The sequence below is a fragment of the Scyliorhinus torazame genome, chromosome 15, assembly GCF_047496885.1.
Source record: "Scyliorhinus torazame isolate Kashiwa2021f chromosome 15, sScyTor2.1, whole genome shotgun sequence".
NCBI lineage: Eukaryota > Metazoa > Chordata > Chondrichthyes > Carcharhiniformes > Scyliorhinidae > Scyliorhinus > Scyliorhinus torazame.
The window spans coordinates 11,447,673-11,459,641 of NC_092721.1; the positions used below are offsets into that span (position 1 = coordinate 11,447,673).

The 11,969-nt window shown below is 48.0% G+C and overlaps 1 protein-coding gene across 15 annotated transcripts in view; it reads left to right on the forward strand.

Annotated features, from left to right (window-relative positions):
- LOC140391521 (dedicator of cytokinesis protein 9-like) overlaps positions 1–11,969 on the forward strand; it is a 407,496-nt gene that overhangs the window by 392,731 nt on the left and 2,796 nt on the right. For all 15 annotated transcript variants that reach the window (XM_072476084.1, XM_072476085.1, XM_072476095.1 and 12 more), the window contains 2 exons: positions 4,898–4,998; positions 6,033–6,171. In XM_072476084.1, coding sequence (XP_072332185.1) covers positions 4,898–4,998; positions 6,033–6,171 — 240 coding nt within the window. The remainder of the gene's footprint in view (positions 1–4,897; positions 4,999–6,032; positions 6,172–11,969) is intronic.

The following is an 11,969-nucleotide window of genomic DNA, read 5'->3' on the forward strand; positions in this document are numbered from 1 at the left end:
GGGAGTGTTTTAGATTTTCTGCACACGGTGACATACATAACTGTCCACTATCAATAATGTCAGCAATAAAATTGTGAAATCTTTATAACATATTTGGAACTGGAATGACAATTCTAAAAATATATTTTGTCAGCCATGACTGAATAAAAACAGCGTATAAACAATGTATTTATGTAATGATGTATATGGCTCAGGTGGTAGCAGTCCTGCCTTTCAGTCCCAAGGTTCTTGATTCAAGGAACTCGCTACGAGGGCAATGAAAGCTGAGGCGATTAATGTTTCAATAGGAAACTGGATTGGCCATATACCTGCAGGGCTGTGAAGAGAGAGCAAGAGATTGGGCTTCTGCACTGTAAATTCTATGATTCTATGACTGGATGGAGAGCTGACATGGACTCAGCGGACCAAATGGCCACCTTGTGCCATAGTGACTCTTCGACACTAAGTTCCACCCTAGGACTTGAGCATAAAGGTCCGGCTGACTCTTCCAGTGCATTCCCTTTTTTTTAAGAGTAGCATTATTTTAAGTACAATGAGTTAAAAGTTGTAACCAAACGCCACATAACTTCAATCTCCTTGTGAAGATAAAGTAATTTTTTTTTAAAAATACATTTTATTCCAAACATATAGAGTTCCACATTCACAAAAACAAAATCAAACTACAAACGGTTTGTCATTTCTCATCTCTTTTACAAACTTAACTAACTCTTACCGCCCCCCCCCCCCCCCCCGAAAAAAAACCCCTCTACCCCCTCCCCCACTCGCTGGCAACAAACAGCTCCTTGAAAACAGAGACAAACAGCCTCCATTTTGTGTAGAACCCCTCCTCTGACCCCCTGAAGACAAACCTAATTTCCTCCATTTGCAGAAATTCGGCCACATCTTCCAAACAGGCTAAGCCCTTGTTGGCACTGGCGACTTCCAATCCAGCAGGATTTGTCGCCGGGCAATCGGAGAGATGAAGTCCTCCTTCCCCTCCGACAGTTTCGATATACCAAAGATTGTCACCAAAGGGGCATCCCCCCACCCTCGCTCACACAATCTTCAACGCTGCCTCGAATACCAAAACTCAACTCTTTTTTTTTAATCAACATTTTATTGAGGTATTTTTTTGGCATTGTAACAGCAGCAATGTACAACAATGTACATGAAAATATAGACATAGTGCAAATACCACCTCCCTCCCCAACAGGTCCCACCATTAATTAATCCCCTATCTCCGGGCGAACCCTAACAGTGTCCCGCTCAAGGCAAACTTAATTTTCTCCAAACAGAGAAAGCTAGCCATGTCCGATAGCCAGGTCTCCGACTTCGGGGGCTTTGGGTCCCTCCATTCTAGTAATATCCGCCTCCGGGCTACCAGGGAAGCAAAGGCCAGAACGTCTGCCTCTTTCTCCTCCTGGATTCCCGGATCCTGCGACACCCCGAAAATCGCCACCTCTGGACTCAGTGCCACCCTTGTTTTTAACACCGTGGACATGACATCAGCAAACCCCTGCCAAAATCCCCTAAGCTTCGGACATGCCCAGAACATGTGGACATGGTTCGCTGGTCCTCCCGCACATTTTGCACACCTGTCTTCCACCCCAAAGAATCTGCTCACCCGGGCCACTGTCATGTGAGCCCAGTGATTGACCTTAAATTGTATCAGGCTGAGCCTGGCACATGTTGCAGTCGTGTTGACTCTACTCAACGCGTCAGCCCATAGACCATCCTCTATCTCTCCCCCCAGCTCCTCCTCCCACATTCGCTTCAGCTCCTCGGTCTGCATCTCCTGATCCCTTAAGTTCCTTGTAAATATCAGAGACGCTCCCTTCTCCTACCCACCCTCTGGAAACTACCCTGTCTTGAATCCCCCTTAGCGGCAGGAGTGGGAAGGTTGATGATACCTGTCTACGCAGAACGTCCTGCACCTGCAGATATCAAAATTTGTTAACTCAACCAATTGTGGTCAGGACTAAAGCATATGGACGTGATTCGCCGATTCCCATGCACACCTCTCACACCTAGTCTCCACCTCCGGGAAGAACCCTTTCTTGCGTTCACAAGTCATATGAGGCCTGTGAACCAATTTAACGTGGATCAGGCATAGGAAGAGGTCGATTCACCTGATACAATATTTCACTCCCGACCCCTCCACCAGTGCTACCCAAAGCTCCTCCTTCCACTTTGCTTTTATCTCTACCAATGAAGCCCTCCACGTCTCCAACAACCACCCAGAGATGTCCGAGATCCTCCCCTCCCCCAGCTCATCGCTTGCGAGCAGTCTATCTAATGGTGTGTGACTCCGCGGCTGGAGGAATGAAGGGAACTCTTTTTGTAAAAAGTCCTGCGCCTGCATGTACCAGAATTCACTCCAGTCAGGAGCTGATAGTTCTCCTTCAATTCCTCCAACTTGCAAACCTCCCGTCCACAAACAAATCCCGAAGCCTCTCAACCCCCTCCCTTCTCCAACCCCTAGAAGTTGTGCCTACCCCGCCGGAGCAAACCTATGATTTCCACAGATTAGTGCCTGTATCGACATTCCCCCCCCCCCATTTGCCACCCAGTGATAATGTAGTAAATTTGATTAAGCCACCCCTCCCCCAGCTCTGCAGGAAGGCTCTCTGAATCCGGGGTGCTTTACCTGCACACAAAGAGACATTAAGCCGAGGCCCTGCCCACTTTCTCAGGTGGGTGTAAAAGATCCCATGGCCATTACTTCAAAGAAGAGAAGGGGCATTCTACCTGGTGCCCTGGCTAATATCTATCTCGCTACCACCATCACTAAAGCAGATTATCTGATTATTATTATATTGCTGCTCGTCGGAGCTTGCTGTGCACAGATTGGCTGCTGTGTTTCCTACATTACAGCAGTGACTATATTTCAAAGGTGCTTCAATGGCTGGAAAGCACTTTGAGATATCCAGTGCTCATGTACGGTGCTGTTAGAGCAGCACGGTAGAACAGTGGTTAGCACTGTTGCTTCACAGCGCCAGTGTCCCGGGTTCGATTCCCGGCTTGGGTCACTGTCTGTGTGGAGTCTGCACGTTCTTCCCGTGCCTGCGTGGGTTTCCTCCGGGCGCTCCAGTTTCTTCCCACAAGTCCCAAAAGACGTGCTTGTTAGGTGAATTGGACATTCTGAATTCTCCCTCTGTGTACCCGAACAGGCGCCGGAATGTGGTGACTAGGGACTTTTCACAGTAACTTCATTGCAGTGTTAATGTAAGCCTACTTGTGACAATAATAAAGATTATTATTATTATATATAAATGCAATCCTTTTTTTAAATTTAGGAAGCTATATTAACCAGAGGTTAATATTCACTTTTATATATTAGAGATAGTTGTATGTATTTATATAAAAGATGTACATATCTATACGTCCAGATATATCATTCCAGGCAAATGCGAAATTGTCCATTTTGGCAGAAAGAATAGAAAAGAAACTTATTCTCTAAATGGTGAGCGATTTCAGAGCTCTGAGATGCAGAGGGACCTGGGTATCCCAGTGCGTGAATCACAAAAGGCTAGTCTGCAGGTACAGCAAGTGATTAGGAAGGCTAATAGAATACTATTGCTTATTGTGAAGGAATCAATTACAGAAGTCGGGAGGTTATGCTTCCGTTGTATAGGGAACTGGGGAGACCACATCTGGAGTATTGTGTACCGTATTGGTCTCCTTATTTAAGGAAGGATGTAAATGCGTTAGAAGCAGTTCAGAGAAGGTTTATGAGAGTAATGCCTACCATTGTCATATAAGGAAAGGTTAGTCGGTCTAGACTTGTATCTGCTGGAGTTTAGGGGCGTCATTCTTCGCCGGCGGGAGTCTCCGTTCTGCCGGTGCCCGGGGGTTTCCCGACGGCGTGGGGCTGCCCCACAATGGGAAACCCCATTGACCGGCCGGTGTTACAGAGACTCCAGCCGGCCGGTCGGCGCAGCAATGTGGCGGGGCGGGTAGGAGAATTTTGCCCTAGAAGAGTAAGAGGCGACTTGATTGACATGCCACTCCGACGCCGGCCTGCGCGGAGAATCGGTGCCATGGGCGCGGTGCCGGGCGCGGACCGCTCTACGCGGCCGAGCCACTGATTACCCGGCGCAGATGGACCGAGCGGCCGCTCTAAAAAGGCAGAGTCCCGCCGTCGCCGACCACTCCTGGTCGCAGCCGGCGGGAACTCTGCGCGCAGGATCGGAGGGCGGCCTGTGGGGGGGAGAGGGGGGCTCTGACCCCAGGGGGGGTGGGGGGGACCTCCGATGGGGCCTGGCCCGCGATCGCGGCCCACCGATCGCCGGGCCGGCCTCTCGCTCCCCGGGCCTATTTTCTTACGTGCCGGCCCCTGAACTCCCGCGCCATGTTGCATCGGGGCCGGCACGTTGAGGGAGGCCACCGCGCATGCGCGGGTTGGCGCACAGTTCGGACCGGGATGGGCGGCTGGAGCGGCGTGAACCGCCCCACCGCCATGCTGGCCCTCTGAAGGGGGCCTGAATCGGTACTCCCAGCGGCCCGTTCACGCCGTCGCGAAACGCGATGGTGTTTCCGACGGCATGGACGCTCTGCCGCCGAATGGGTCACCCATTTAAAATGGAGACGAGGACAAATGTTTTCACTCAGATGGCAGAGAGTCTCTGGAACTCTCTTCCTGAAAAGGCGGTGGAAGCAGAGTCTTTGAATATTTTTAAGGCAGAGGTGGATAGATTCTTGGTAAACAAGGGGGTGATAGTTTATCGAGGGTTTCAAATCAGCCATGATCTTATTAAATGGCAGAGCAGGCTCGAGGGGCTGAATGGCCTCCTCCTCAATCGTATGTTCGGAAGCTCTGTATCCGTGAAATTGATCATGTGAAAAATGGCACCGATTTTGCTACAATTATTGCAGTCACAAAATAATGACCAATATTCGTCTTTGCTTATTCCCGTAGGTGAACGCAGGACCATTGGCGTATGCACGGGCATTCCTTGAAGAAGCTAATGTGAAAAAGTACCCAGACAACAAATTGAAACAACTGAAGGGAGTGTTCCGGTAATTCTGACATTCCTGAGCTGTTACAATAGAAGGGGACAAGATGTTATTTTAGTTTTGGGAGCAGTAGTAAATCATGCTACCCTTCAATCCTGCGATATGATCGCAGCTGATCCTGTACCTCATCTCCATTTTCCCATACTACTCTGTGAGTTCAATTCCCAGGCCTGGTTCTGAAAAAGAAACCAAGGTTATTTGCCTGTCACAAAGCTTATTGATCCACTCTAACATCCACCCTCTCGGGGCTGGCTGACTCTTTATATATGTATCTGAGGATAATTAATGAATCACTACCCAATACCTGTGCACATTATTACCCTAAACTGCTTGGTACTTAATATCGTCAACAGATCCTATGAGATACTAACACCCATGATTTCGCAAGAGTTCAAAAATCTGTCACCCCCAGCCTTCAATTTGTGGAGATGCCGGCGTTGGACTGGGGTGAGCACAGTAAGAAGTTTTACAACACCAGGTTAAAGTCCAACAGGTTTGTTTCGATGTCACTAGCTTTCGGAGCGCTGCTCCTTCCTCAGGTGATATCGAAACAAACCTGTTGGACTTTAACCTGGTGTTGTAAAACTTCTTACAGCCTTCAATATGTTCAACGATGGAGCTTCCTCAACTCTCTGCGGTAGAAAAATCAAAAGATTTACCACCCTCTCAGTCAAGAAATTTCTCCTCGGTCCTAAATGAGCAACTCTTCACCCTGAGACTGAGCCCCTCCTCTCTCTCCCTCTCCCCCCCCCTCCCACACACACACACATATTCTAGATTCCTCAGCCAGCAGGAACAGCCTTGTTTGCTCCACCAAGCTGGTGAACCTTTGCTGTACTGCCTTCATTGCAAGTACATCCTTCCTTTAGTATTTTGACTAAACTACACACTGTACTCTCGGTGGAATCTCACCAAAGCCCTATTGCAGCGAGACATCCATGCTCTTTGCGCTCCAATCACTTTCAATAAAGGCCAGCCTGTTATCTGCCTTAACTGCAGGTGAATGTTCACTTACGAGTTGCTTTCTGTGTTCACAGGCAATTTGTTGAGGTTTGTGGGCAAGCCTTGATTGTAAACGAGCGTTTGATTAAGGAAGATCAGGTTGAATATCAAGAGGAAATGAAGACAAACTACAGAGAGATGGTTCGTGAGCTGTCCAACATCATGAATGAGCAGGTGAGCTTGACATGGTGCAAAACGTGCCTCATGGTAGCAACCTCCTGTATTCCTGGAGGATTTATTTTTTGCCCCGCGCATTTACTTGTTTCCCCAAGATAATGCTGCTCTAAAATCTGAATCCGAATGATTGGAAATTAAGTACACGATTGTTAGAAGGTGCTAACATACTGTGCTGGAATTTTTGGGGCTCTATTATAAGAAAGAAGTCTTCACTAGTCAATCAAGATCAAAAGCAAGATTGCTTCATCACCCATTCATTCAGCGTCCACATGCAAATAGAAAATTTCCCTCATCCTGTCAATCATACAGCAGTAAAGGAGGCCATTCTACCCATCGTGTTTGTGACGGCTATCCAATTGGTCCCACTACCCCCTGCTCTTTCAACATAACCTTGTAGATCTACCCTTTGCAGGTTGGGAATATTGGGAGCAGTTATCACTGGCATTTGACGTACCTGTCATTCTTAGAAGCCCATCTTTTGGCAAGGAGAACTCTCTGTCTTCTAACCAGCCAGATTGCACTTCATTCACACAGTGAAATTGAGGCAGTATGCAGGATTGCTACAGTATCTCTGTGTGTTGGAAGCCTCGATTCCACGAGCTGTCTTGTCACTTCCTGTACGCAGGCTAATCTTCGCACTCACTTGCGAGTTTCAGTCAAATTTTAATTGAACACTTGCCTTTTCCTTGTGCGCTTTCCTCATTCGACATTAATGGGCCAAGCAGTCAAAGGGAGTACTGGACCCAGAATAAACGTGGGTCAATGTGCTTTGCAAATCAGTTGCTATCTGGCAAGATGCTTCAACTCTTGTCTGTAATGGAATGAAAGTTACTGAATGTTAGGAAGGGGGGTGGGAGAGCATCGGCTGTGCATGGCTCAGTTTTGTTAATTCCACGTTACGCTCTTTGTGGGAGCCTTTAGCTTTTTTCTCCCTCCCCAACAGTTTGTTCATCTCATCAAGGTCATTCGATCTGGAGTTAGTTTTGAAATGAGTGCTAAGGCCAGTGAAATTGCAAGTTGTGTTTGAATAGCAGCCCCTGGAGTGGAATTGATTTCACACCTTAGCAAGCAATTACCAAGATTGGTTCGGTTGATTCTTAAAATAAATGAGTGGAATGTCTGTATAACACAAAGTTAAGTGGTCTGCCTTGAATTAGAGTCAAACAGATATCGGGCTCTGGATTGTTTAAAACGTTACCTATGATAGGAGAATGCCTTAGGCTCTCGCGTTTATTTTCACTTCGGTACTGGAACTCAGAATTGTTAAGAGTTTAAACGTTTGAATCTTTCTAGGAGGGGCTCCCCTTTCAGTTTAAGAGGAGAGTGTTTTACGGAGGGCATACCAGAGTTTAAGACCAATGCAGTCGAATGAACGGCTGCCGTGATGACGGAGTAATGAAAACGGGATTGGATCAGCGGAGTTTTAGATGAGGTTGGAAGCTGAGCGATGGGCCAGGAGAGTGTTGGGATAGTCTGAACTCGTGGAATGGTGATCAGCAGGGTTTTATCGTCCAGTGCTCAACTGCAAAATCATAGGAAAATTCCTTCAGTATGAAATGCTGAACACTAGTGTTCCATCCAATTATTTACTCTCCGTGTCGATTTCCTTTTAAGTGCACGGCCCGTTTAGTGTGGCCGCAAGTGTGCGAGAATGTAAAGTTTACAAATTGAGCGTGCCCTGAGCTCTTGGGTTCCTGCACAACCATCTAACGTAGCGGAACATGCTGAATCCGTTCCTTTGTGAACACATTTACACTTTTACAGGGTGGCGCAGTGGTTAGCACTGCTGCTTCACGGCACTGAGGTCCCAGGTTCGATCCCAGCCCTGGGTCACTGTCCTTATTGAGTTTGCACATTCTCCTCCTGTTTGCATGGGTTTTGCCCCCACAACCCAAAAGATGTGCAGGGTAGGCGGATTTGCCACGCTAAATTGCCCCTTAAGTGGAAAAAAAATAATTGGATACTCTAAATTTAAAAAAAAACATTTACAATTTTACCAGAAATGCCAGCGATAATTTTCCCACCTGTGGTTCATGAATAGAGTGCACATAGTGAGGAAGGAATATTGAACTCACAGCTTCATTTCATCTATGGGATTTTCTTCTTGGTCTCCTACAGGTGGCATGCTGCAACTTGATTTGGTTAAGGGGACGAAGGTGCCAGCAGTGGGGTTAGTTTGGTTCGATTCCCGCTTGGGTCACTGTCTGTGCGGAGTTTGAACGTTCTTCCTATGTCTGCGTGGGTTTCCTCCGGGTGCTCCGGTTTCCTCCCACAAGTCCCGAAAGACATGATTGTCTGGTGAATTGGACATTCTGAATTTTCCCTCTGTCTACCCGAACAGGCGCCGGAGTGTGGAGACTAGGGGATTTTCACAGTAACTTCATTGCAGTGTTAATTAAAGCTCACTTGTGACAATAAAGATTATTATTATTATTTTAGGGTTCCATATCTTAATGTAAATACCAGCGTACTCTGCTTAGCATCGGCGTATGGAGAAAACCCCCAGGTTCTTGACAGTTCAGTTAAACAACAGCATTGGTAATGGAGCGGGTATCAAAGTGTGTGCATCACTTGCCCCATGTCGCCAGGTCTTAGTCTCTGAAGGTGACCATTTTAGGGAAAGAAGAAAATGGTTTTCAATATACTTTCTTCACTCTCTGATTGGAATCTAGTCAAAATTCTGAGTGACGGGCGTGGGAAGTTTGGTCATTTATGCCGAAAAATGGTAACTTTACTGTGTCCTTTCCAAGCGTGAATGGGTCATGGTGTCATAGAGCCTCCCATTTAAAACTGGGATGAGGAAAATTGGTTTTTCCTCGGAGGGTAGTTATCCGGTGGAATTCTCTACCCCAGAGAGCGGAGGAGGCTGGTTGGGCAAATGTTTGATCGACCGAGGGTTGTGGATGCCTGACAGGAAAGTGGAGTTTAGGCCAGAATTGGATCAGCCATGATCTAATCGAATGGACAGCAGGCTCGAGGGGCCAATAGGCCTATTCCTGTTCCTGGTTGCTGTGTTCTTCTGCGAGTGCTGATCAAACTCTTGCCAAGTGACCCGGTTTACTGCACGACCTTTAAATGTTTTCCTTGTATCTGAACATTATCATTTTTTTTTTCCTTATATGCTTCAGTCATTTACCCCACAGATTGATTTGGTCAATTGTTCGTTTGGAAGTAAAAACAGAAAATGCTGGAAATACCCATCAGGTCGAGGCTCATCAGTGGAGAGAGAAACAGAGTTAACATTTCAGGTCACAGACCTTCAGAACTGATTTAGCCGTCTTGTAGATTTAAAATGGAGCCTAAAAAGGAAAAATCTAATCTATGAATTCAAAAGAGTTTCAACAAATAATACTAGTGGGAAATGAAACTTCAGGCTTGTGCTGCAGTTGATGGTGTTCCTGCCTCTGAGCTGGGAGCTCCGGCCAAGGAAGGTGTGTTCATAACGAAGACAACAGGTTGGGTTTCAACCTATAAACTCTTCAAACACATTTCATTACCAGGCAGCAAGAGCTGGAGACACTCCTGGCGAACCATGCTTGATGCGGAGTAACGCCCCTCAAGCAATAAGCCTCTGGCAACAGACTAGTGACCTGATCCAGGAAGAACAAGCTAAGGAAACAGGCATAACCCATTGCTTTGTCAGCCCCATGTGTCTCTGGACCCGAGAAGAAGAATGTAACTTCTCTTCCCCGACCTGTCAAGATAGCTTTTCTCAAATGTTTGTGTTGCCTGTTCCTTGAGAGGTTGCGGTCCATGTTTTTTGACTGGAAGCCAGCCTTCTAGACACCTGCAATATTGACTTACCCACTCAGAAAAATACTCTTTCGCTCTTGCTTATACTAGCTCAACACATGAGTGCCTCATTGGGGTAGATTTTTAGTTTGCCCACCTGGGCACTGGGGGCTGCCTCCCATCCTGCACCTTCCGTAAACATCAACTCGTCAAAATCTCTGCTGCTCAAATCCTAACTTTTACCAAGTCCCGTTCACCCACCACACCTGAGCTGCCAGCCTGGCAAAACCTCGATTTTAAAATTCTCATCCTTGTGTTCGAATCCCTCTGTGGCCTTGCCTCTCCCTAACTCTGTGATCTCCTCCAGCCCCACAACCCTCCACGATTGACCACTTGACCCAATATTTGCTTACGTGGCAGAGTGTCAAATTTTAGAAAGAAAAGAAAGTTATGCACTTATATCGCGCTTTTCAGAACCGCCGGACATTTAAAAGTGCCTGATAGCCAATGAAGTAGCTTGTTGAAATGAAGTAACTAATATAATGATGGAAATGTGGCAGGAAGCTCCCATGCACAACAATGTGATAATGGCCAGTTAATCCGTTTTAGTGATATAAGTGGCACCTCGGGAAGTACAACACTCCCTCAGTACCACACTGGAGTGTTGATCTTGATATTTGCAGTCAAACATCTGAACGTGAGGTGAACCCGGGACATTGTGACTCCGAGGCAAGAGTTTGACTCACTGAGCCACAACCTACACTTAAAATTCAGAACAGACGCCTGTTCATTTCTCCTTTAAAGCATCTCAGGACATTTTGTCACATTAAAGGCGGTGTATAAATACGGATGGTTGTTCTAGAATCTGCTCAGTTTCCCTTGAAATAAAATCCAGGCAGTTTCTATAAAGAGCAGTGCCAGTTTCCCTCCTGGGTGATGAGTTCAAACTCTACCCTGGTGGGTTCCGAGGAACATGGGCGAGATTCTCCGACCCCCGGCCGGGTCGGAGAATTGCCGGGGACTGGCGTGAATCCCGCCCCCGCCGGTTGCCGAATTCTCCGGCACCGGATATTCGGCGGGGGCGGGAATCGCGCCGCGCCGGTTGGCGGGCCCCCCCCCCCGCTCGATTCTCCGGCCCGGATGGGCCGAAGTCCCGCCGCTAAAATGCCTGTCCTGTCGGCGTAAATTAAACCACCTACCTTACCGGCGGGACAAGGCGGCGCGGGCGGGCTCCGGGGTCCTGGGGGGGGGCGCGGGGCGATCTGGCCCCGGGGGGTGCCCCCACGGTGGCCTGGCCCGCGATCAGGGCCCACCGATCCGCAGGCGGGCCTGTGCCGTGGGGGCACTCTTTCCCTTCCGCCTCCACCACGGTCTCCACCATGGCGGAGGCAGAAGAGACTTCCTCCACTGCGCATGCGCGGGAATGCCGTCAGCAGCCGCTGACGCTCCCGCGCATGCGCCGCCCGGAGATGTCATTTCCGCGCCAGCTGGCGGGGCACCAAAGACCTTTTCCGCCGGCACCGACCTAGCCCCTCAATGTTGGGGCTCGGCCCCCAAAGATGCGGAGCATTCCGCACCTTTGGGGCGGCGCAATGCCTGTCTGATTTGCGCCGTTTTGGGCGCCAGTCGGCGGACATCGCGCCGTTCCCGGAGAACTTCGGCCCATATGTCAATTCTGGCACAGAATGGTGACCTCTCACCTCTCTGAAAAGTAATGAGTGAAGGTTGAGTACAGGGCGGTACTGAACTGTAAAGCTGCCAAAGATTTGGCACCTGAGGCTAGAGAGGGTGTTGCTCTGCCTTATTATCAATCCCTGTCTAGCTAGAAACCAGTGGAAAATGTTAACAGCCTATTTTGTGAATTTGAAAATACGGAATTTCTCCACACAGCTGAGAGCTGGAATCATTTCCCGACAAGGTTAATGAGGACAGAGCCTTGGTTTTGAAATATCTCGCCAGCATCTTTTCATGGGATTCCTTTGTGAAATTTACACAGAATTTTACAACACAGAAACTGACCATACACCTAACAATAAACAATAATCAGTAACGAATGTAATGTC